At 50.5% G+C, this 23,393-nt stretch overlaps 2 protein-coding genes across 16 annotated transcripts in view; one reads left to right on the forward strand and one right to left on the reverse strand.

The window, feature by feature from the left end:
- Window positions 1-23,393, reverse strand: part of PMCA (plasma membrane calcium-transporting ATPase 3) — a 55,499-nt gene that overhangs the window by 30,699 nt on the left and 1,407 nt on the right. For 7 of the 15 annotated variants that reach the window (XR_003389820.1, XM_026817916.1, XM_026817915.1 and 4 more), the window contains exons 2-9: window positions 4,510-4,790; window positions 4,224-4,421; window positions 3,842-4,068; window positions 3,537-3,672; window positions 3,320-3,454; window positions 2,023-2,058; window positions 623-996; window positions 62-552 (exon numbers count right to left, since the gene is read on the reverse strand). Coding sequence is in view for 14 of the 15 variants with exons in the window: in XM_026817916.1 (XP_026673717.1) it covers window positions 62-552; window positions 623-996; window positions 2,023-2,058; window positions 3,320-3,454; window positions 3,537-3,672; window positions 3,842-4,068; window positions 4,224-4,421; window positions 4,510-4,666 (1,754 nt within the window). In the remaining variant the exon portion in view is untranslated. Of the gene's footprint in view, window positions 1-61; window positions 553-622; window positions 997-2,022; window positions 2,059-3,319; window positions 3,455-3,536; window positions 3,673-3,841; window positions 4,069-4,223; window positions 4,422-4,509; window positions 4,791-5,551; window positions 5,753-5,870; window positions 6,164-8,371; window positions 8,456-20,037; window positions 21,141-21,670; window positions 21,922-23,393 lie in introns of those variants that run through there. The other 8 variants (XM_026817907.1, XM_018033259.2, XM_026817910.1 and 5 more) reach the window with 8 other exon arrangements.
- LOC113464979 (uncharacterized) overlaps window positions 19,525-23,393 on the forward strand; it is a 35,750-nt gene continuing 31,881 nt past the window's right edge. The window contains exon 1 of the mRNA XM_026817930.1: window positions 19,525-19,821. Coding sequence (XP_026673731.1) covers window positions 19,757-19,821 — 65 coding nt within the window. The 5' untranslated portion in view covers window positions 19,525-19,756. The remainder of the gene's footprint in view (window positions 19,822-23,393) is intronic.

The following is a 23,393-nucleotide window of genomic DNA, read 5'->3' on the forward strand; positions in this document are numbered from 1 at the left end:
CGAAAACCATGAGCGTGTCTCCGCGCGGGACGGGAACGTGGACGGGAGGGATCATTCTTACTTCTTCATGATGATCTCGGAAGCGCCCTTGGTGAAGAGCCTGTACCCGCCTCCCTTCCTCGGAACGACGGTCGACATGCTCTTCCTAACGCTATTAAACGTGTACACCCGCGTGAAAGTTTCTTCGGGTTGATCGTCTCGTATCGTTTGATAGTTCATGCCCAGGGCTAATACAAATCCAAGTAAGGCACATTCGGTTTTATTGCCGACCTGTTGCGGCAACTCTGTAGGGTCCTGCGAGGGCATTATTCTGGATGTGTACGCGGAATTAATGGATATAGCTTCGACTATCAAGTTCCCGACGTGGCTCGGGATGTCGGAGAACTGCGACATCGGAGTCGTCTTGCTCATCTTCTCGCAGATGTACGACTGGACGACGGTCATCCGGTTGGTCGTCAGGGTTCCGGTCTTGTCCGAGCAAATCGCCGTGGCGTTGCCCATTGTCTCGCAGGCGTCCAAGTGCCGCACCAAGTTGTTGTCTTTCATCATTTTCTAAACAAACCCAGATCCAATGAGAGGGAGAAGTCCGTTTTCTCGACCGTTTCACTCGATCGATCCTCACCTTAACGGAATAGGCGAGAGACAGGGTGACAGCCAGGGGAAGACCTTCGGGAACGGCGACAACGAGTACCGTTACACCGATGATCAAATGCCGCACCAGATTACCGGCGTACGTATTTTTCCAAGGTTTTTCATCTATGACGAACGTCTTTACGCAGAACTGTATGACTAGAATGATAACGGTGAGCACCGCTATGGTCGAGCCGGCATAACCGATTTGTATGGCGAGTTTAGTTAGCTTGGCTTGAAGAACACTCTTCTCCTTCTTTCCCTCCCCAGCTGCGGCTCCTTGGCTGGGCGCGTGGTGATTCTCCCCGGCTTCGTGCTTACCACTGCTCACATGGCTGTTTCCGGTTATCTCTACACCCTCATCTCCTTCGTCAACACAGAGAATTCAATTTCAACTTCACCCAGACCTTCTCCGAAGCTCGATTCCTCTTCTCGAAATTAAGCCAACCGTCCGTTTTCCGTTCACAAGAATCGAGCTTCTTCTCGTAACATCTATTTGTTTGTACTATTTTGCATTTGGTATCAAGGTTGGGCAGATCTTGCTCGAGTAGAGTAAGAGATCGATCTAGACGTACTACGTCTGATTCAATTGTCTGAACGCCCAACCTTGATCGGCACAGACGTACTGGCTAAGTAGCGTTAGTGATCGGTACCGATCGAAGAAAGGGTAGAAGAAATGTAGATAAGCCGGCGAGGAGATAATTATGATCGAGTGTTAATTCGATATAAGCAGAACAGCCACGCGTCAAGAAACACAAGAGATCGTAGGCGGAGAGAGACTAAGGGGAGAGCGAGAAAGAGCGTTGCTAGGAATAAATGCGGAAAGATCTAAAGAAGCTATACAAAAACTTCGTTTATTAGTGGCGGCTAATACTCTTGGTTCAAATATGCATCGAAAAGATACTATACTATACCGAGGACATTCACAGAATTCAAATATAAATAGAAGGTACAGAGAAGCACGGATGAGGCACGACTCTAATTTTCTTTTCTCTTTTCTTTTCTCTACGCGCTTTCTTCACAAATCTTCTCCGATTACTACGGTACGAGAACAAATGAGCCAAGTAGACAAGAGAGAAATGAGAAAACAAAAGACAAAAGGATAGAACAGAAAACACGAAACTGTCTTTCACGTACAAGAGGCCATGTACAGATTTGTGCGGTAAACGAACCAGAAAGTGATACAACGGGCAAGAAAATAGAACTTCTTTACTCCCGACAAAATCAAACGGATACTCGTGTGACGGGTGCGTAAATAAAATAGACGACGATCGAACGACTGATAGAAATAAAATCGATACACGCGCGTGTGCTCTTTACATGTAAAAATATATGCCGAACACCGAAAAATGATGAACAATTAAATATGACTTATGATAGTACTTTATTCACCTGTTAATGACTTCTTCTTCCGCTGCTTCTTAGCCTCTAGATAAAAAAACGCATGCAAAACAAAATCGATTAGCAGTCTATCTAAAAATGTATTATGCCAGTCATAAGTTACGCCGTATTAAAAAATTTCTTTCTCGTCACCGATTTCATTCTCGTATTTTCGCGAGTCTTCGTTACGGAGGATGAGACGCCCGATAGCGTCGATCGTCATCTCGATTTGTGCGACGATCTTAAGAATTTACTTAAAAACGATCGACATAAATCGAGATGATCAGTCTGTAAGTCTAAGTTCTGTATGATTTTAACTGGACAGCCCAGAAGGTTTGTTCTATCTCGTCAATGCTGAATCGTTTTGTTAATCACGTTTTCATCAGTAATAAAGTCACACGACACTCAAAAGGCCTTCCAGGTTGTAGGACGTACACGACGTAAACGACAGCGTAAATCACAAGGAAGCATATTGGATTTATGTCTAATTGAATCTTCGTAAATAATGCAAGATCAACTCTTACTGGAGAATACCCTTTTCTTTTTAAAGCAAGAATTGATCTCGAGTGGGAGGTAACATTAAAAAAGATATGCCTAAAGGTCATTCAACGAAGGGTTTCTGTACACGAACACGTAAGACAGAGGTACAAACATTTACAACCAAATGCAGACGGCAGATAAATATCTCAGAATAAGGCGCATGATGTGATTAGCCAATAATGATCATAAGAATAGTAGCTGTAATCAACGTGCGACTCAACTTTTATCGATTCGCTCACTATAGAATTCAGCGAACAAAATCTTCCCGTTTTAAACGAGTGCCGTTGAACAAAAGTAAAATACCGCGGATCATACGTTCTTTTTAAAAAGAACGATCATTAGTGAAGTATCGCAAACGCATGCTAAATACAGAAAATCAACGAGTAACTAGGAAACAAAATTTGCAGAAAAATATTCTCACACCAATTCATAATAATTGAACACCATGCGTCGATTGTTGACTCTACGTTATTTTTCACGTATTTTGTGCCATGCTAAACACTCGCTACTCCTCTTCGCGGCGAACTAGCGAGGGAGCATCACTAGCCAAAAAGTTCTAATCGATTTTACTCTATGCGAGAGGAGCAGCGAGTTTCGACAAATTATTTTCAATGCAAACTGTTCGAGAACAAGATACAGTTCCGTATCGATAGAGCGAATCCCCCCAAAGCTACGCTACTCCGATCGTATCCTACAGTGTTTAAAATAAAGTCGGAAGGCACACCTCAGATAGACCGAACCGTCTCTCATCGGGATCTCGTTCACGTACCTTTTTTCATCTTCTTGATCTCCTGCTCTTGCTGATCAACAGCAGCACCCAATAAAGTAAAGATAATACCGGCCTGCGAGTTCACGCCCACCGCAGTAACTAACATTTTCCCGGAGCCCTCCATCACGTGCGTGCCTTTGAAAAAGACGCACGGACAATCATGAAGCGAGTTTCGTAACGATTCGCAGTGTACGCGGCGGAAGGTGGATCTGCTCACCTGAGAGTACCATGGGATCGAACCCTTCCCCCTTTTTAACATGGTCTGACTCTCCGGTCAAACTGGACTCATCGACTTTGAGATCGTTGCTCTGAATGAGGGTACCATCGGCTGGCAGAAGATCTCCGTACTTAATCTGAATCGGAACATCGTCCAATTTAAAGAGGAACGCGTTCGCGATCAACGAATCCTCAGCGATTCGCGACAGCTGAGTGTATTTGAGAAAAACGGCCGACCGGCTCTTACGACTGCGCTGGTATCGTCCAACGAGACCGCGCTCGCTTGCGAAATCGAACTAAACCCACCTGACAAATGTCACCTACGACGATGTCAGCCACCGAGATTTGTTTGACTTCTCCTTGCCGAATCACGGAGAATTTGTGTTCACCCTCGATCCGACTCTGGAGGCCCCTGAACTGTTTCTCCTTCGAATAGTCATTGGAAGCTGTTACTATTACCACCAAAATCACAGAAATAAATATAGCAGCTCCTTCGATCCAGCCGTACTTCGACTCATCCTCGTCTATCAAATCTGTAACAGTTCCAAGAAACGTTCTACTTAATCCGATGTCGGGGCTCGATACACTTATCACGGTATTATGCAATGAGTAATATCGTCGCGCGTCAGAATACAAAATCTAGATACCGTGCTCTCGTTTCTTATCCAATGAAAAATGTCACACTTACGGCTTTCCTCATCATCCGCCGGTTGATAAAAGCTAAGACCTAACGAAATCAATGCAGCTACTTCCAAGATGATCAACGTGACATCCTGAAGAGCTTCCCATATTAACTGTAGAAACGTTTTTGGTGGTTTTGGAGGTATTAGATTCGAACCGAACGTATCCCGTCTGTGTTGAATATCTGCCGCCGATCCGCTGAGACCTGCGCGACAAAACCAATTCCTCCCATGAACATCTTTCGCATTCCACTATGTAAGAGTCGACTGTTCGTCGAAGGAATGTGATCTCACCTTCACTGGGTGAAGTGTATAACTTTTTACAAATCTCCTGCACACCACCATAGCTATTGATTTTATTGACACCTTCTCGTCCTCGGAGCTCCATGAGCTCGCGGAGTTGTTTGAGAGTGATACCATATTGGGCTGGTCGGCCGTCTACTGTTGCCATTTTGCCTCGTCCCGCTGGAGTTGGCCTGAGCCAACCTCTACTGCACTTCTTTCACGCTAGCAGCTCGTATTATTCTCTGGTGTCACTGACACCACCGGCCTCCAGGAAATTGGAGGGCCAACAGCTGTAACAGAAAGCAACAAACGAAACGTTCATCGCAGGTCGCTAATCAAGACACGCTTCTTACATCTAAGATTTGCCATTCCATCAGGATCGAGTTATGGCGTTGTTCTTTTCGATCGTGAATATACTAAACGATTAGCATACGATAATGGCGCGTGAGTCACTGTTATTCAAGCAGATGTGTCATTATTTCATAATTATGACGGTGAACGTAGAAATTCCCCCGAAAAAAGCTATTACGGTCGCTGTTATCAGCACGAAAATGGATGCTTGAGCAACATCGACGTTCGTGGCACGCGCGTTATTTGCCCTCGGGGAAAAACAATATCTCCTGGAAAACCCGGTTCCGAACGCGAGTGAAGCTCGCGAGCTCTCCCGCGACTTTGAAGTCACCGCTCTCAGAGACGTTCGTGCGAGGTTCCCGGAGATGGAACGGGAGAAATCTGAGTCAGTGAACCCGAAAATTATCGACTAAGAGAAAGAAGAGAAACGCGTAGGCGCTCGAGAGGAGACGAAGAAAGGTGGTTCGCGAGCTAAGGTCTCGGCTGTCATCGAACGCCGACGCTCGGTCGACGAGGTTATGTACCGCGGCGAGCGAAAACCACGAACGCGGCCGACGTTCGTTTCGAGTGAATTATGTCAGAAGCACGATCGAGCGGACATCGACGGACCGTGCGCGTCTAAAAATAACGTGCGACAGCGGAAAAAGGAACGGAGCGACGACAGAGCCACGGACGCAGCACAGAGAGCCGAACCGTTTACCTTCTGGTGACAGTTTACGTGTTGACGCGGTGCACTGATCGCGAATCGTCGTGGAAAACCGACCGCTTTTCACTGCTCCAAGCCACGGTGCCTCATCCTTTCCCCGTGGATCACGACACACGCACAACACGCGCACGCACCGCGTTCTAGCCAGCAAACCAGCGAGCACGAACCGATCCGACACGGCAAGGCGTGTTAAGTGAAATAAGCCATTAGCAAAGTAGTAATCGATTCGTGTTGCCCTCTGGCTGCCCGTGCGCGTACTAACCCAGGTTTCGCTATTTTCCTACAGTTCCACTTACAGCTCATAGATACGTACACGTATATCGAGTACACGTGTGTGACTCGTTTTTCCACAATTTTCGATGACACTTGACTGACACGATCCCATGAACCCTTTTCCTGAATCACGATGATCCACGGTTCGGGATCCGTTATCGATCCCCGCCGTGGACAACACGTGACGCGTGCGATTCGTGTTCTATAAAAACGACAATAAGCACAACAGGTTGATCGTTGCGGCCACTTTTTTAATACCGGTCGTAACGGATTCTAACGGTACGGCGTGGGCACGCGCGACGTTTCGCAATACGTAATTTACGATATCGCGTAGGAATTCAAGAGCGACACATCGTACAATGACGGCGACGATGTCTCGGAGCCGACTGGCCGCCGCCGCCGCCGCGCGCATTTTCACTTCGAAAGTTCAACCTGATTCATTCAACGCGTTTACGTAATTTTTACTCACAACTCTATTTTCATCGTATTACACCCGACCTGAACGATTACCTCAACCGTAGACTCCTGTTAACGAGAATCAGCAATGATCTAACCGAGATGATCGCATTCTTTAACGGTGTTAATTAGCCGACGTCTCTGCGCCCTTTTCTCGCTCAAGCCTCAATAGAATCGCCCCGGTATTTCTCTCTTTCTTTCCCAATAACTCGGCTCTCTTGTTTAAAGAGCGTTGTTTAACCGAAGTAATTGTTTCGAGCAGCCAGAGGCCATTTCCTTGGCTGGAGCGGCGGAGGAAACAGATATTTTCCCTGGCTGCTCTATATTCGAGAGTACGTGTCGATATCGTTGATTGAGCTGGAGAGGCACAGTCAATACGGGGCAAACAGAGCGGCAAACCAAGAGAAAGGGACTTTGACCAAAGAGTGGAGGAAACGGAATCCTTTTACCAAGTTCAACTATTTTCACGCGGAGCTCCCCTTCAGCGTTTCCACTCTCGTGGCTCGCTCGAGTCGAGGAGGAGTAGAGGCGATGTCGACAAATCCTTATCGAACCTTTAAACGAACTTCTTTCCTTCCTCGCCGCAGGGTTATCGCAACTTTATTTTTAAACGCTACACGATACGACAGACGGAACCGAAAAAAAAACTGTCTAGCGTGGCTACCGAGTCCTGTTTATCGTTCCAATTACGACGGCCGATTTTCTAGGCGATAAAATCTCTCCTCGCTCGCAGAGGAGTGCTAATGACGCACAGAGCCTGCAAAGAAATCGAGTAATCTCGCTCTCTTTCTCTCTCGGCTATAATAGGTTGGATGCGTGCGGAGTTGTTGACCAGGGGAGGGCTTCCTTAATTAGAAGCTGATTTCATGGGAAGACTAACTACTGCCTTACTAAGCGCAAAGGTGGCAACTGCCCCTATTTTCACTCCCGTCGCGTTTCGATTTTTAATCTCGCCCGGAGCCAACCCCTGGTCCCAAGGACGAACTACCCACCGCGGTCTTATGTCATACCTGTAAACGTGCCTCGCTCGCTCGCTCGCACTCGCGGGACCCAGTACGTTTCCGACCTGAATCTTTTTCCTATTCGTGATCCGCGAACCGTGAACGACAATCGATCCATTAATAATCCCCGGGAATCCAACAATAACTCTTCGGCCGCTAATTATAATGCCCCACGGGATCAGTTTTCACTGAATCGTATAAAATCGCTCTATTCCAATGCGCACGGACGAACCGCGTATAATTAGTGTTGCACGTGTTCCGACAGCGATACAACAGACCTGGCTTGTCTTATTTCTGGAGCCCCTTAAAGAGAATTCACTGTACTCTTTACCCGTGACCGCACGTGCCGGTCTATCCCAATTAAAGTCGAACCTGGCCACGTTGTTCGTACACCGACGTACATATAATAAAACGCTGTACTACTGGCCGGGGTAATAATTAAAACTTTCGGAGCGTCTGGCTGGGACGCTGTCGAGTGAATTTTGACGAAATGACAGCGGAGTACTCGATTTAAAGAACTGTGCCACATCGAAATCTCGTATCTGCCGCGTTATCAGAAGCCGTCTATTATAAAACGCGTATCGAAAAAGTATGTTAATGACAGATAGCGATCGATCGACATCCACCGGGACGATACATACCGATAGCGCGTTATCGGGCCGATGCATCTGGCGATACGAGGCTGACCGACCGGCAAATAAGAGTAGCCGATGCTCCAATTTAGTTGGCGTCGATCAGCAAGGGAGAAAAAAAAAAATTGAAACACGGATGCACGAGGAAGTCGAACGAAACGACCTTAGCGGGAGTGACAATTAAGCCGCGAGACACGCGAGATTTACAGTGCATATGTATGCAATTACTCGCGGTGCTGCGCGCGCTCCATGCATAATCCATTCACGGAGTCCCGGGTTCTCGTCGCGCGCTCCGCTCTCTCGTGCGGAAAATAAAACAAACGTCCTCTGTCTGTTCGTCGAACGCGCGCACGGATCTCGTTCCAATTAAAAAAGGAAGAAGAAAAAAAAAAAAGAAGAACGATTCGACCGGAGTGACTGTCGCTAATTAAAAAGACGTGCACGTTACTTACAAAGAACAGGGAGCGCATATCACCGGCGTTCACTCGGGCACGTAACGCATACACACTGATCGTGAGACGAATATTTATAAATCCAAGGCCGGCGAAAGAAGAGGAGAAGGGAGGACCCCGGGACAGAAACGTTTTCCGCGAAGGAACGCTAGCGTCTCGACGAGGCGCGTCGTCGCCGCCGGGTTGAACGAATTCGCGGTGGTAAGAATTGACGGGCGCGCGCGCTCCTCGAGGGCGACGCCGGACGACGATACCTGGGGAGACGATGGTGGGAGAGCGAGAGAAGAGAGAACGCGGCGACCTTCACGCCCGACCACCGGCGATAACGACCGTGACAGATCGTCAGATACCGGGGGTCTGGCTCGAAAACCGCCATAACGTACCGAAGTAAAATATCGTGTAAACGGTTCGTGACGCTGACGCGGTTCTACGGTATCGCGTGGTGACGTCAATGGGAGGCGGCAAGGATATATTTGAACGTGGACACGCGAGAGCCTCGGGGCGAACAGGTTACGTACTCGAATTTCGCTTGTTTCGCGGCACTCGCGGTCCCAGCCGAGGTCTACACGGGGAAACTCGGTCCGGAGTTCGAAACACCGCGCGCTGCCACCCAATTTATTGATCCGCTTCCCTTCGGGCCGTCCGGCCACGTGGCCAACTTCGAGTATCCGAGGATTTCGAAGAAACAGAGCATTACGACTTCGGAATCGGTTGAAGAATCGCTGTCCGTGTCGGTGTGAATAAAAATAAGAATTAACGATAGTTTCGTAACTAACGTTTCTACCGATAAGCCGACGAACGCACGGCGAACCGTGAATCGTAAACCGTAGGGCGAGATGTTTGCCATTCCGGAATTGCGTCAAGCGATAAAACGTCGGAAATAAAAAAGGCACAATAATAGGTGTTGCCTTTTTTATGGCTCGTGACAATTCGCTACTGAAAAAAAAGGCGCGTGCGTCACCGAAAATATTTGCTCGAAGGCTGTATTTCAATCTGGCGTACTCGCGTCGAAATTCGCATCGCGAGATAAATAGTTTCCCTTTTCGCCTTAAATCACGGGAGCAGATAGGCGAGGGGATCTAGTAATCTAAAGTTAACTGTGATAAGATATCAGCCGCGAGAGGACGAGAAGACAATTTTGATATACACGTTCGGTCGGTGATATTTCTCGACTGGAAAAGGAAAAATAAACGCGACGCGTGGATCCGCGGCTAGGAGAGAAGAAAACATCGCGAATGAATGGAATTTTCCGAACGTTAGAAATGCGAGCCGTGCAGAGAAAGCGTGTAATGAATCAGGTTTGTCGCTGGAGAACCGCGCCTTCTTCTGTTCAGTCGTATCGTAATTAAATTTGGTCATCGGGTTTTCTGACAATAAGAATTGCGTGTCCGTTTGAAACACGACCGAGTAAACTAATTCGCAGAATCGAGCCGGCATAAAACTGCGGTAATTTCAGGCTCGCCCGAAATCGCGGTCTCGGTTTAACGACACGGGTGGCGAGCGTAAAAAGATCTACAAACTTTCAACGATTTCCTCTCGCGCGGAGCGGATAAAATCGACTGTGCGGTAATCGTTGATTCACCGCGGCGCGAGAACAACAAGATAGATTCTTCGTTACAGGCGTCACGATTCGAAGGAGGAGTGGAGGTAAGTCTTCACGGAACGCAACGACATCGCGATATTGAATGCTAATCGGTATTCGTCACGCCAAACGCAACGCCTTCGTGGCTTCATGGAAACGGACTACGATCGCCCGTGAGCGAACATATTATACGATACATACATACACGCACGTACGTAGCTTTATTACACTCGTTTACCTCTGAAACCGTCCGTCGTACGTCCTAAAAGTTCTCGGAATCCTCCGTCGATCGTTAATTGTTTCGGTCCCATTAGTATATTAACGAAGAGTTCAAAGGACGAGGCGGTTCTGCCACGCGTCGGTTAAGCATACGGCAAATATTGACTGGTCGCCGTGTACAGGCAAGGAGCGAACATATTTGGAGAAGATCGAAAAGAGCCGAAGTCGGCCAGGAAGGAAAGGGGACGCGTTAGTGCTGAGGGCACGGGGCATGCGCCTCGAAGGGACGAGAGTAACAACGAACGTTCATGATTCGCGATGTACTCGGATCGCGTTTTCTTCGACGATAGGAAAAGTCGCGCTGCTTTGAATGCGTTACCGAAGAGAACGGCTGCGGTATAGGGGATCCGACGGGCTCGGTCGGCTAAGCGTCGCCATTGTTTTTTTTACTTGGCCGTGGGCGTAGATACGCCTAGAATCTATGCATACCTACGATCCTTTCGTCGTACGCGCCTCGAATCCTTTCGTAACAAATATCCGGACGGATAGTTTTCTGTGTAGCGAATACCGAAGTCGAGTTAGGCATTCCTTTTAGCCGGGAGCATCGGCGGGCAGCGATAAACACGTTTGCGCGGCACGACTACCGAACGGGTTCACTCGCGTGTATCCAGGCATTTTAATCAAATTATTCCGGCCCGACGTTCCCCCGATCCTATTTCAAAGAAACGATCGGAAGTCCGGTGTCCACGGCACGAAAAAGTTTATCCTTTGCCGCGACCCCTGGCTCCTCCTCCTCCTCCTCCGGAACCAACCCTCGCCCTGAAGCAACGATGCAATTCCGATCTGCTCGTCGTAATACGGACAACGAAGAGGGACAACCTGGAGAATCCGTGACACGGTACTCGAACGGGATCGTGCGTTGCCCATCGGAACGGGACGTCGACGATGGGCTTGGCACGACACGGAGGAACCGAGGCTCCACGATTTCGTACGAGCTCTGGCGAAAACGCTGCCATCTTGGTGGCAGCTGATACCCGTTCTACCGAGACCGTGTACATCCTCTCTCCCGTTTGTAGCCCTACCGAATACCTAATTAGCAGGGCTGAAACTTGCCCGACCGATGGAATACTTAACGCGCACCGCCTGCCTCGTTCAAATCCCGCTCGAGCTCGACTCGAAAACTTGATCGATGAATTAATAAAACCCGGCGGAATAATCGCGCGAGGCTTTACAACCGAGCGACCTCTAAAAGTTCCGCACGCATAGATAATGAAATTATCGTTTCCTCGTATCGGTTTAATTGCGGGAAAGTTCGCGTAGATTAGACGAGCCGTTTATTTTTACCCTGCCCTAACGTTTGGGTCGTCGCCCACGTCGTCCACGCCCAAAATCGGTCCTGCGTGCGGAAAAACATGAACCGTGTCGTCGACGAGGAGTCGTTGCGAAATTAACCATTCGCCACGCGCCGCCCGATTATTTAATTACTCGGAAAACAAACATTCCACGGCGTCGGTCGTGCGGAAATAAAATTCCGATACCCTCCGCGCGTTTAACCCTTATAGTACTTTAATAAATTACATATTCTGTCCGACGCTCGGACGTGCTCATTTGAATGAATCATACCATTTAGCAAACTGTTCGCTTTCATGCGCTACTCTTATCCCTCCAAGAGCAATACCGTGCGCTTTCTACAAATACACGCCGCTCGCTATCTCTTTAAACGACTCACCGTTCGCTCTTATCGACTGCCCGAATTTCCCTTCTGTACCCATGCCTATCTACATACATATGTACGTAACCACGTCAACATTGACCCGCCTAGAAATTGCCGATCACCGACGGTGAATCATTCGCATCTAGTTGCGAACTGCGAGAGCTGACAAACAGAAGCCGCGTAGAAGACAAAAGAAAAAAGATCGGCCGTGTAAACGTTTAAGTTTTTCTGAGAGAACGGCTATCAGGATACCTCGTATTCCTGAACCGTGACGCACACGCTGTTATTACGTCACGAATCTTGGTGGATCGATACGCGGCTCGTATCATCATCTACAAAGAGCCGCAACTCGTTTTTTTTTTTCGTTTCGCGGAATCCCTCGCCTCGTTTCAATTGATAAAATCGCTTTTAATCCTGGAGGTTTATACCGTGAGAGTGTAATACAATAAAAATTACTTTCCCACCAGAATGCAACTGCTAACTGGCGTCCACGTTCGCTGGGAATTATTAAGTATTCCAGGGTTAACGAGGAACTCCAACGTCACCGCGTTGATGGGCGATATTAATTGAATTTAGGACTCGTAACGCGTTCTATTGGAGTCGACCATCTCTCTCTCTCTCTCTCTCTCTCTATCCTGGTTCGCGTATAAATACTCGGGGCACGGGCGTCAAGTGTACCGGACATCGCGCGCGAGCGAAAGTGTTACAACGAACGTAACAATCGTGACACCATTATACGCGATTTAATGCGCCGGTTAAGATTAGACCAGAAAGCTAAATAAACCGTTAAACGGCAATAAGGTTAATTCACATCAGACGTCAATGAACAGGAAATTAAAAGCGTCCGACACGCGGGCCCTCGACTCTTTTCAACCGCGTCGCGCACGCTTCTTTGTCCTTTTCAGATCATGCAGAAATACGCATCGATCTCAGGACAGGCCGCGCCGATCCTTCATCCGCCAGAGATATGCCCTCCCTCCCGTCGTCTCATTTTCTGGACGGTCGTTCGTGCCGTCCGATTTGCATTATCATGCGGGCGAAACGCCCATTACCCGTCAGACAATTATCATACGAAATAGCGTATTAAATTTTGAACAAAAATTTAGCACAGATAAACGAAGGGTCGTCTCCGTTACTACGGCTACTCATAGCCTTTTTTCAGGTCGTGTACGATCGCTCGTGCGTCACGAGTGACAGATAACGCCGGGGTATCGATAGGAAGAGGCGAGGGGAAGCGATAAGGGAAGGACCGGTCGGAAAAGTTCTCGTCGAGATCTCCTCGGAGAACGAATCGAGTCACGACGTGACGTAAATTGTTACCATTGTTCGCGATATCGAGGTCTAACGGAATTTTGATAAAGCCTGCCGGTTATCTCGCGACAAAAGAATCACCGCTCGAGAGTAATTTCCAGTTAATTGTCCTCGTGAATCAACGTTGTGTTAAGTGGGACACCCAAGTGCCGCGAGTTTAGCGAGAATCTACCAGCAGGTAACAGGAATTTCGCTGCTGAGAAATTCTCCATCGCCTACCCGAGGAGTTTAAGGAATTTCTGTACAATTTATCGCGTCTACGAGATGAAACGTTGATCGGTGGAATTTATTTTAAGCGCGCTAAACGGACGAAAATTGCTATTTTTTTTTCCTTTCCCTGTTCCCTCTTTCAGCCGCGGCTAAAATTAACCCAAGTTTAGCAGACGCTCTTTTTAGAGAATCGACCGTAGAAAGTTGCCAGGGAACTTCCGTCTCCGAGTTCCATACCTATCGCTTTTCCAGCCGAGTATAGAGGCATGCGCGAGCACGGCTCGTGCACCGATGTGTGTATATCCCTGGCGACGGTCTAATAAAAAAATGTGGCCTCCATAGAAACCGTGAAATACGAGAAATTCTTGCTAAATGAAGAACGAGGTAAGTAATCGAGAGGAGGAAGATTGCTGCCGGTGGATGACGACGTGTGCACCCCGTCGGTCTCTCAGAGGACAGATGAAAGAGCCTCAGAGGCGCAGGCTTTTGAACCCGCGCCTTTCGGATTCGCAGGCGAAAAATTTCCGTTTCACGGTTGCACGCACCGTGTTTTAAAATATCTCGTCGTTAACAGCGTGGATACATTTTTCAATGAGCGTGTATAGCCGCGTGCCGATCTAGAACCGGGCTCTAAATTTAATAGGAAGCTATAGCGGGTTTCTATAGGCGAATCGGTTAATCTCGTAAGTTCTCTCGACGAGAGAATTGCTGAAAAAGCTGTCGAAGAGGTTGCATTCTCCGTCGAGTGCAGATAAACGTTGTACGCTACTGGATTATACGGTATTGATCGGTATCGAAGCCCTTAGTAATAATAAGCGGCGTCCTTGATTTCGCTTTGTCAGTCTTCCACAGAGCCGCGAGTCCGGATGCGAGGCGAGGGCGAGCGGATCGGGTTCTCGCGTTACGAACGATCGAGCGGCGATCCACGAAAAATCGCCGCGCGCCTACTCGGGAATTAAGAGTATCGGTGGCACACGCCGCGCGGTGAAAATGGGGTGAAAAATGGGTCACGAAAGACAGTGCAAAAATAATCCCCAGCTATCGATCCCTATCAACTATGTGCGCGCGTTAAGGACACTAGTGCAGCCCGAAGAGGCCTTGAGATGTATTGGAAATTGCACTTTAGAGCTCGACTCGCGCCCCTCCTTCCTCGATCGAGTAACGTAAACCCAAACCCCCGGCCTGTGCGGCCGATACCCGTGTTTCTCGCGCTCCTTTGTTACGTGCATCGAGAGGGGACGACCAAATGTTCACCCTGTTTACCGACAGCGCCGAGACTCCGGCCGAACAATCGTTTTAAACGTTTTATCGAACGCTCTTCAAATTGCCCCACCCTGTCCCGACGTCGCTCTCCTTAAACTGGCGTTCGTTTCGCGTTCCGGCCGATCGTCCACCGAGCACCGATGCATGAAAATTAACTTTTTGCACGTCGGAATATTTCTCGCATTTTTGGGAGCAGAGTCGAACGATCCGCGGGACCGTTCGACGATTTCGAACCGGGGAAACCTTGGAACCATCCGAGTCAGGTAATTACACGGCTTCTCCCGAGCATATTAGAAATAGTATGCGGTAACCGAGCCGTACAACGTTTCGCCGTTCCTATCGATCATTCATTGATATCGCGTTTTAAAATACTCTCACCAATAAGCAAATGGGGAGACGAAGGTCGACTATATGCGATGTACCCCGCGAAACTGGGTCGCGCTGTATCCATTCGAACAATCGAGTCAGCGTTCCCAACGAACGTTGTTCGTTTCTTGACTCGACCCGATTCGAGAGAGCAGAGAAATTAACTGGGATGGACACGGGCGAAGGGCCGCGCGACTCTCAGTAGTACGAGTCGAGCTACGGGGAGGCGCGGCTCGTCGAAAAGAACGGACTCGCGTGGCGAAGTCGATTAACTTTTCATTGAGCAGGCGAGCCGCCGCGCGTCCAGTGCATCGAATACCGTTTTCGTCGTTAGTCGGTTTTTTCGTGAAATCCGTTACGAGCTCGTGGCGTCTCTTATATCACCGGACGGATCGATGATACCCACCTATGCGAACGGGGAACAGGTAATGGCTGGGTATATCGACGATATTTTCCAGAACAGACGTCTAAACATTGAACAGAGGATTCCGATGATTTACGGCAATCAAGAAACTTGGCAGACGGTCGCGTTAAGTGTCCGCCCCGGTGAAGAGTGCCAAAGTACCGACAGACTAGACGTCGACGTCGACGTCGACGCGTATCAATCCTTTTGGCACCGATCGACCGATATTTTTTCCATTAATAGCGATCCGACGAATTCTTAGACAACGGTTTTTCATTAATCTTACGCTTCGGCTATCGACAGAGAGCGCGTTCCCGCGCCGAGACAACGAAAATATGATGCAATTACGTATCAAGGATGCTTCGTCTAAAATTAACCGCGAGAACCGTTCGAGCGGGACCGAGAGCGTTGATTAAAAAACGGCTTAAATCGAGGATCGATTGACTCCGCGTCGTTTGCATACGGCAAGTATTATTAGACCGGGAATTTTTCTAATGCCCACGCGTGGCGTGGAAAATGTTTCTCTACGCGATCTATGCGGTTCTACCGCAAACGAATTAAATCCGCGGTCTACTCGTTATCGATCGCCAGAGATAAAGAGTAACGGCTTAAAAACGGGCGAGCGAAGGGGTCGCATTATAGCGTATTATCGTATTACGTTAGCGTTAAACGTGTGCCGTGCTTCCGATACACGCTCTATCTCGGTGAATTATCCAGAAACGCGATTCCCCGATGGTCTCGAGCATCGTATTAGGTTCTGTTCAATTATTTCTAGACATTACCGAGTCACGTTATCAAAACGTATTGCTGAAAGAAGAAAATTTTTATCACGTCCGCCGCGGACGACCTTTTCCCTAATGATTCCCGATCACGAACCGCTTCTCGTCGCCACTGAATCATACTGTTTGCTATTCCGAACGACTCGGAGTCTGCTGTTTCTCCTTACCAATTTCAAACACCGTATCTGTTCCTCGTTATCGGTTGCCCACTGGGTTTGTTGCGATTTTAGAACAATTCCAACGCGGCTAATTTTCCCGGACGCCCGACGACGGTTTTGATTCCGATCCCGCGGCGTCGTCTTTGACCCATTTGGCCCGGAATCGTGCCCGCCGCTGTTCCTCATAAAACGGCGTTTCGCGTTGCTCTCGCGAACGAGTTCGTTTGTACGCAGGAACGAACGACCCTTTATTCGTCTCGTCGACGTATCGACGAACTTTTGTTTTTGTTCGCGTCCTCGCAGAGTCTGATTCGTTTAAATTTATGAACCTCGAGACTCGCACGCCGGATCGATGAATAACCGAGGAAACGAGTCGGGCGATCACGGCGTTCGCGTTCGACCGAAAAGAGCAGGCGCACGGTCTCTGAAAAACCGTTTCCAGAGGGAAGGTTAAAATAGCTGTTAACACAGGAAGCGGACGGTATATCCGTCGGCAGGCATACAAGAGGAAAATTATCGCGGGCGCAACGACGGTGCATGCATAGGTATCGGGCCGGCAGTTTAAAGTTTCGCCTCGGAAAAGTTAATCGACGGGCCGCTGCTTTATTTCTGGCCGCCGCGCACGCTCGACCAGTTTCACACACGTGTCTTAGTTATTTTTAATCCAGCATGACGACGCGTACCAGCAGCGATAGACGAAGACGCGTCTGAGAACACCGACCAGCCTATTCTACTGCCCCGGCGAACCTTTTCGTCGAACGTGATAAAATAACGACGCTTTCAGCATTCGCGTCGCCGCGTAATGGAACGATTCTTGATCGTCGCCCGTTCTTGCGTTCGCACTGGTCGAAAACTTTTTGCGACCGCACGATTAAAAACAGCGTGACGCATCACGGATCGATGAAGTCACGGCACGCGACGACGGTGAGTCGATCGAGACGCGGCAATCGCCGTGAAGAAAAATGGAACCAAGTATCGCGCGTGCCCAGCTTCTCCCCGATTCCGAATCGAAATTCGAATTGATTCGAGTCGATAAAGCGTGACACGTGGCTCGCCGCCGTCGCGTCTCGAGCAATTTTTCACCGGTATCGATCGTCGTAACCCAAATAGACGATCGACGTATGACGACGAGTCATCCGCACGCGTGACCAGATGCAACGAGAGACACGAGACGTTCGCGTTCAGACGACGATGTTAAACCGAACGACGCGAAAATTGTATATAAACTTTTGAAAGTTTGCAAATACGTACGTACGACGAGGTCCCTCTTCTCGTTGCAGGAGGTAAGAAACTTTCTAGAGATTCGCGGAGTATTTCCGATATACCGCGAGTCCTTCGAGACGTGTTACGGAATTCCTGAGGAATCGAGTACGCGGGTAGGAGAAGTCGCAAGGAAATCGACGCGCAGTTCCTCTCGAGGGGATCGTTCCCCTTGCAACGAAATCAGAGCCACACGAAAGGAATCGACCACGCTGACCCAGGGAAGAATAACATGGCGTGTTCCATTCCGGTCTCGGGAAAAATCAATGCCGAGCATAATAAAGTTGGCGAAAAACCGTATGACTCACCACCGGCCGACCCCGGGAATTCGAGGATCTCCGAGCCCTCTAGGAAGCATAAATTCGTCCTATTCTCCGCGGATTTCCTGTCGCGGGACTTTTTCACGACTGAGATATATTCGTAACTGGCGAACACAGGCCGATAGATAGTCATGATTACTGTTCAACCGTTTCGTCGAAAAAGCACCGTGACGTCTCCCGGTCCTGGTCCATTCCATAAAACTACTTCCCTATTTATCCCATAAATATCCGCCCACGCGTACGCCGTTAACCAAACACGTCGCGGCGCGAACGATGACGACCTACATGCTCGTCCGGTTCCTTAGATAATGATGTGTTCCTCGAGATCGTAAACTACCCGAGCCTGACAAACACGGTGAAAAGAGTCCTGGAACGAGGATACCTCTCTCTCTCTCTCTCTCTCTGTCTGTCTGTCTTTACGACGAAGTCAGCGCACGGCGACGACCGTTTTCCCCACGTGCGTAATTAGTTTTGACGGGCTATCGATCGCGGCCGGTTTCGTCAGCGCCGCGAGTAAGTGTCAAAGGTTGAGTACACTTCCTTGCAAGTGAGTCTAGGTCAGCCGTATTGGGTCGATACTATGAAAGCAGGACAAAGACGAGGACGGAAAGCTGGCGCGTGAGAGAGCCAGAAAGATCGGCAAGGGAAGGAGGGAGAGGCGAGAAGAGGAGAGAGAGAGAGAGAGAGCGAGACAGAGAGCCTTCGATGTATTTCAGGACAAAGCGAATCGGGGAGAGCAAAGGCGTGCGCCCGTGGAAATGGTGGGAGCAGCCAAGGGCCGAGCCGTACGGAGCCAGTGGAATTTTATGCATGATTATTCCCCTGTGGAGAATGGCCGAATCAAAGGGGGATCTGGACTACTGGCCGGTCTGACCGATCGCGGCCCTTCCCTACTGACACCAGTCAGACCGGACGGGTTGCGCTCGCTCTCATAAAACCGTTATCGGCCCCCGGAGTCGTGGAACCGCGTGCTTTCGTGCACGCGGAATTCTCTCACGTGCGCGTGACTCGAGATCGAAAACGTTTTCGTAACGACGAAAAAACGACGAGCCAGAACTGACCGGAATCGCCTCGCCTCGCGTGTAATCCGAGCCTTCCAGCGCGGACCGACGTTTCCTGTACGCTTACGTAACATCTGTGAACGAGGGCCGTCGGAGTCGAACGACGCGACACGAGGGGTAGGATCGAAACGATCCGCGGGGTACGCGTCGGCGGTGCCGGAAGCGCGTCGTGGCACGCGTGTTCCGGCGAACGACCGCGCAGGGGTGGAATCTGACGCACGCTGTTATCGCGGCTACGAAAAAGAGGACGACGACGAGAAGACGAAGACGAAGACGAAGAAGAAGAGGAAAAAACGTAGACGCGGGTAACAATGCGGGAGAGGAACGCGGCGCGAGCGAGAGCTGCGCGCGATAATGCGCCTGCCCGATCCCGGGACGCACGAGCACGAGGTGTAGGAGAGAGAGACGGTTCGCGAGGATGGCGAGTCTGGCCGTCCCTGTCCTTTGCACGCGGGGCTCTGGCAGGCTGGCTGGCACTCCCGAAATAATGTTGAACCGCGACCGGTGCAAAATGGGAGGGGCAAGAGAGGAGCGGTCGGCGTACAAAGGGTAGGTGCGACGAGGTACACGCGTCGCGGGGTAGGCGGACGAGAGAGGAAGGCGAGAGGAATTCCAAGAGGAAAGAACGGGTTACATAATTGGCGTAACGTCGCGAGGCGTCGCGGTCTCGCGGGCAGGAAGTCCGTCGGAGGCTAGGGCCGGCTGGTAGAGCGCGTCGGGACGAAATCGAGGAGGTTGGATGTGTCGTAGGCGTGCGGTAGAGAGGATGCAAAAGAAAGAGGGGCGGCGGCGGTTGATACGATCGTAAGTAGAGCTAAGATATATAGCGGACGAGAGAGACGTGGACACACGTGTACGTATGTGCGATGGACGACGACGGGTCGGATGCGACGTGAACGTGGGGGGTGAGAGAGATACTCGCGCGGTTCCACTGGTAGTCGGGTGGGTGCGAAGGTTGGCGCGGGGGGGTGTTTCGCGGAATGGCGAATCAATCGGTCGAGGGTACGGGGCTGAACTCACCGCGCCGCTGATGGTCTGCAAGATGTCTCGGTGTCTCGTCGAGGTGGCAAGAGAGAGAAATTTGATGTCACATACGCCGCTTCATCAGGCCACTGCGCGCCGTTTATACCACTCTGTGCCTTAGCTCTTGGGCGCTTGCTACTAAAAATATACTGACTTGCCGTGTATGCCCCCGCTTCACGTCTTGTACCGTGACCGACACATTTATTCGCGCGTTTCGGAGCACTCGTATGTACTTGCAACCACGAACAAAACGGATCCGCTCGATTCCCCTGGATCGTGTCACGGACGCCCGCCGCCACCGCCGCCGACGTCTGTTGCCGGCTGCCGCCGCTTGTCGCCGCTGCCGCTGCACGCCCGAGGACGACGAGAGACTGCCAAAAGGAACCAGGAACGAAAACAAAAAAAGACGATACTCCGAGTCTCTCTCCCACTCCGCGAGCGTGTACGTGGATCCCTTGGCGAGAGAACGAACGAGAACGCGACGGCCGAGGACCAGGAGGAGGACGACACACGTCCTCGTCACCTCGCTCAACGGAGATTCCGAGGGAGACCGAGAGAACGGACGGAGCGAGCCTCTCTTTCGCGTTCCGCGCGCGCAGTCCACCGACGAACGCGAGACCCCGCGCGACGCACGAAAATACACGCGCGGCCCCCGGAGAGCGGACCAGCGGTTTTCGCTGTATGCGCGGACGAGCTCGAGGAGACGAGTAGTAATCCAGCGGACACACCGGTCAAAATCTCCGACACACTCCGATACACGGGAAGAACACGGGGGACGACGACGGTGGGTGGGAGTAGCGCGGCGGTAGCGCGCGCGCTCCTTCGTACGCGTACGTGTGTCGTGCGAGGGAACGGAAAAAGGGGAATCGAACGGGAGAAACGAGGGAGAGAAAGAAAACGTGGAGGCGTCGTTGGTTCGAGCGGCGAACGAGGAAGGCGAGGACACGCGCGTGTCACTGCTGCTCGACGGCCGACCGTCTACGAGGATGAAACGCACGGGAAGAAACCGAGGAGAGGACGAATTCGCTACTTCTTACTCTTTCTCCGCGAGGCGCCGCGTCGCGACGCGCCGCGCATGCACTACTATGCCGACGACCGTCGGAAAATCGCTTCTCCCTCCGTCGACCCCTACTCTACCTCGGACCCACGACCGACCCTCCTCCTCCTCCTCCTCCTTTCTACTTCTCGCCGTCCTCTGCGTCCCTCCGACACGGAGAACACCTATAACCCCGGGCACACTCGGTTTATCGCGCCTCCACCGCGCGGATCACACGCAGGGGCAGCTTTCTAAAAGAGGAACGCCGCTCTCGTTCTCCCTCGGAGCAGACCCGAGATCCACCACGAAACGCGAACGCAAGGTCATACGCTCGGAACGACGTTCCACGCTCTTTCCTTTGTACTTTTCATACGGGCTGGGTCGAACGGATCGCGTGTCATCAGTGACCGACGAGCCATGCAACGCCCGCACATCGACGAGCCTCGTCCATGCGCGCGCACGCGAGCGTGTCTTCCGTTTTCGTTTTACGGATACGTCGCTGGTCCCTGACTTCTCCCTCGTCCTCTCGCTCTACATAGTTTCCGCGTATACGGGACGAAACCGTTTGCGTCGGCGGTTCCGTCGGCCAGGTACCTTCTTCGGGTGGGCGCAAAGTTTCCCGGTCGCTTCCTTTCTCGGAGGGCGTACGTACGCGCGTGTCCGGGTATCGTGTAAGAAAGAATGACAGAAGAAGAGATACGGAAAGAGAGAGTGAGAGAGAGTAGATCGGGGAGAGAAGAATAGAGGTGCGCGCGAGAAAGGCTGAGGGAGAGGCTGAAGGACCCTCGTGCGCACGAATTCGGTGCTGTTCACTGCGCCCGATCTGCGCGTTACTGCGGTCTTCGTTCGACTGTCGTCGCGACGCTTTTCGACATGTTCCGAGTTCCAAGCGCTTGCGCTACTCGCAATCGCCGCGCCTCGACCGCCCAACCCTCTAACACACTACCCTCGTTTCCTATCCGTCTTCCCTTCGCTTCTTCCTCCTCGTACCATTTTCATTTTCCGACCCCTCTCCGCTCGGTTTTATCGTTTTCATTGGCAAATTATTATGCAGCGCGATTCGTTTTCTCTCCCGTCGGACCGACGACTCCCGGCGTCGTCACACGGTCGACCAATACAATGTTTTGCACGAGCGCGCTACGTCCTACACACACGTGTAGGATCGGTGGTGCTTCCCACCCTCGCGTCCATCAATCCTTTTGTAAAGCAGTCGAGCGCATGTACTCGAGTAAACGTCAAAAAGTTCAAAAGGTTCCGGCCTGACGCGAGACGAGAGGATTCAGCTGAAAGATATTTCTTAATAACTCTTGATGCTTCTGGGGCGAACGGATTCGCGGAATTTTAACGCCGCACAATTAAGTTCCAAGTCCCTGACCCGTATATGCGCGGAGCTGTCCTCCTCGCACCCGACTATCGTTCGAATATTTCTAGCTCTCGGCCGTGCACGAATTTGATACGGCGTCAGTTCGCTACCGAATCTAGAAAGATTCTCGGTTTCGATCGACCCTCCATCCTCCTCCGCCCCACGATAATCGGGACAACGATGTGTCATCCTGAATTCGTACTCTAAGGTCTCCTGTCCCTCGGAGGGAATCGGCCGATCCACCGCATTAAAAAAGGGTGATCTTTGATTGCCTCTGCAGAATGCGTAACGCGCAGGTCCAAGGAAGCATCCAAAACCTCAAAATACCGACTGCCAAGAAAAATTCTACCAAATTCCCCTCCCATACTTCCCGTCGCCACGGACCGGAACGCGTCCGGCCAATGCGATTATGCACTCTAGCTTAATAAATTGTAGATACCGTGTCGTCGACGAATTGATTCCGCGATAATCGAACACCGAGAACCGGACTCGTACAGGTCAAGACGACCCGGACGCGACTTTGCGTTGACCCATTTCCATCCTTGATACTCTATTAATTATTATCACGTCTGTGATCATATCGAATACCGTATGAAACATGGTACCGAGCATCGCAACGACCATCACCCGTATGAATTTTTCGCGATCGGCGATGCGCGTTACAAAGTGATGCCTGGGCGAGTTGAAAATAAAATCGGATTGTCTAAAGCGTATTAAACAGTCTTCCAGGTCGAGGAACGAAGCTGGGTAACATTTAGTAAAAAAAATGGTAGCGATACGCTATCGCGTGATTCCAGTTCAAACAGGTTTCCATCGAAACGATGCGATTTGACGTCACACGCGTGTCTCCGTGGTACATCGAAACCGTTCGCTCCTTCGCTACTTTCAACGCGCGTGGGGATTAATTTTATTGCGGGGAATTAATACAATTAATTTTACTTTATCGCCGACCGA

This window comes from Ceratina calcarata, unplaced genomic scaffold (assembly GCF_001652005.2).
Source record: "Ceratina calcarata isolate Rehan_Ccalc_2016 unplaced genomic scaffold, ASM165200v1 scaffold71, whole genome shotgun sequence".
Classification (NCBI taxonomy): Eukaryota; Metazoa; Arthropoda; class Insecta; order Hymenoptera; family Apidae; genus Ceratina; species Ceratina calcarata.